The sequence below is a fragment of the Saccopteryx leptura genome, chromosome 12, assembly GCF_036850995.1.
Source record: "Saccopteryx leptura isolate mSacLep1 chromosome 12, mSacLep1_pri_phased_curated, whole genome shotgun sequence".
Classification (NCBI taxonomy): Eukaryota; Metazoa; Chordata; class Mammalia; order Chiroptera; family Emballonuridae; genus Saccopteryx; species Saccopteryx leptura.
The window spans coordinates 19663575-19666259 of NC_089514.1; the positions used below are offsets into that span (position 1 = coordinate 19663575).

Here is a 2685-nt window from a genome sequence, read left to right on the forward strand (position 1 = left end):
TAAAATAAACATAATGGCTATATATTATGAGGTTCATAACACATGAAGTAAAATATATGAAAACAATAGCAAAGAACAGGAAAGGTGTAAATGTCATTATACTTCTGCACAATTCTTACCTTGTACAGGGAGTGGGATCAGGTAACTTTGCCAAGCCAGAAATGCAAATTTTAACTCTTGGGAACAACCATCAAATAATATAAAGAGGGATTGCTAGACTGGTCCTGTGTCCCAGTCAGCCCAGAGAGCCGGCTGCGACCCTGGCCAAGACCTCACCCGAATGCCATCTCAAACGGAACACGCCACGGAACCTCTGATGTCCACATTTCATAAATGTGCTGGAGGGAAAGGCTACTCGACAAAGAAGAACCTGAGACTACTCGTGGAAAAGGAATGCCCTGGGTTTTTGAAAAATCAAAAAGAGCCTTTAGCCATGAGCAAAATAATGAAGGACGTGGACCGGTGCAGAGACGGCGGAGTGGGTTTCCAGAGCCGCTTTAATCCTGAAGGACGTGGACCAGCGCAGAGAAGACATAGTGGGCTTCCAGAGCCGCTTTAATCATGAAGGACGTGGACCGGTGCAGAGACGGCAAAGTGGGCTTCCGAGCTGCTCTTCACTAATAGCTGGGCTCACCACTGTGTGCAAAAGATATTCTGTCCTACACATGAAGCCGAAGGGAAAAGAAGCAAGCAATGCTGGGAGGCTGCTTCCACCCTAATAGGGATCCCAATGGGTCCCTCACGGAATCTCTCTGCCCCACAGCTTCCCCCATGTAAGGATTTCATGAGCAGATTGAACCCCTAGGAAATGTATGAAAAATATCTCACTGCCATTGGACAAGAGAAAGAAAAACCAATTAAAACCAGAGAAGCTTTTGGTTTTGATATTGCTTGTATCCTCTTGCGGTCAATAAACAAATTGCTTTTTTAGTTATTAAAAAATGGGGGAGGGTGGCTAAAAAGACAATATAATAGAGAAACAGAAAATAAAAACAAATACATAATAAATCCAAAGGAAGGTAGAAATGGAAGCACAAAGAAAGGAAGGATGTGAGGCCAGTACAGGTCTCATACATTGCTGGTACAAATACATTATGCAATCACCGTGGAAAAGAATTTGGTAGTTCCTAATATGAAGTTGAATGTATATTTACCATAAAACACAGCAATCCACCAGTCCCTAAACACACCCTTAGGGATTTACCCCCACCCCCCAAATGAAAATATGTGCAGCTAAAAGCTAGGTTATGGCAGTTTTAACCATAATCTAAAAAAACTGAAAAATACCCAAATGTCTATAGATAAGAAACTGGATAAATAAATTGATGTGTTCTTAAAATAGTGTGCTTTTAAGCAATAAAAAGGTCAGACTGGTAATAGATGCAATAATATTAAGGTGACCAACTTTTTTACAGTGAAAAGGAGGACAAAACTAAATTGAAGAAAACAATATCATAAATAAAAGAAACATTTTACTCATTGTAATAATAACACACTATAATATAATAAATGCATAATAAAAACATTTGTAATATTTTATATTGTAATTATGCTTACACAACTATTAATTTTTAATAATATTTGTAAGATAAAAGTACTCATTTAGATAAAAATACGTCACATCACACGCAATGGATCGACTCTGCATCAATCAAATGCGAACATTTACAGATTAATCTTCCAATATCAAAAAGGAGGACATGTAGGAGGACACTTTTCGAGGGAGGATGGAACTTACAAAAGAAGAACTATCCTCTCTGAAGGAGGACAATTGGTCACCTTAATAATCTAGATGACTATCAATGGCATTTCCTTGTTCCAAAGCAGCCAAACACAAAAGACAACACGCTGTACGACGCCATTTATATAAATTTTTGGATCAGCAGACTATACAAAGTAAAGTGATGGCAACCATCAGATTACAGGTTGCGCTGGGAGAGTAGAGATAGATTGGAAAGGGGTCCAAGGGGTCTTCCTGGTGTGATGGAAAGGTCTTACATCTCAATTATCTCAGATTTATTCATTTACCAAAGACTCTCCAAATTTTTCACTTAAAGTTTGCTCATTTTATTACATACAAATAATGCTCAATAAAAAAGCAATAAAAAATACTGTTCCTTATAGCAGTGGTCCCCAACCCCAGGGCTGCGGACCGGTACCTGTTCATGGGCCATTTGGTACCAGTCCGCAGAGAAAGAATAAATAACTTACATTATTTTCGTTTTATTTATATTTAAGTCTGAACGATGTTTTATTTGTAAAAAATGACCAGATTCCCTCTGTTACATCCATCTAAGACTCATTCTTGACACTTTTCTTGGTCATGTGATACATTTATCCGTCCCACCCTAAAGGCCGGTCCGTGAAAATATTTTCTGACATTAAACCAGTTCGTGGCCCAAAAAAGGTTGGAGACCACTGCCTTATAGTCTAATTTGACTTCTCCTATATAAATATTGCATGCCATTTACATATCTCTAATTATTTCATCATGACTCATACTTAAAGACTTTTAATTGCTTGATACTTCCCCTTAAATAATGCACTCTCTGACTCTAAGCAACTCTTTTCAGAAAAAGCTTTGTTAAATGTTTGTATTATTTACACAAAACATTTACATTTTTAGTCTTTAATTTAGATAATTTCAGTGATTATTTCATTGAAATGTTAGATATGTTAACATAT

At 37.4% G+C, this 2685-nt stretch overlaps 1 protein-coding gene across 1 annotated transcript; it reads left to right on the forward strand.

Moving 5' to 3' along the window:
* The first annotated feature begins 280 nt into the window (after positions 1-280).
* Positions 281-719, forward strand: LOC136383860 (protein S100-A10-like). The gene is made up of 2 exons (XM_066353775.1): positions 281-498; positions 614-719. Exons 1-2 carry the CDS (start codon positions 281-283, stop codon positions 717-719), a joined length of 324 nt encoding a protein of 107 aa, XP_066209872.1.
* Positions 720-2685: the final 1966 nt, after the last annotated feature.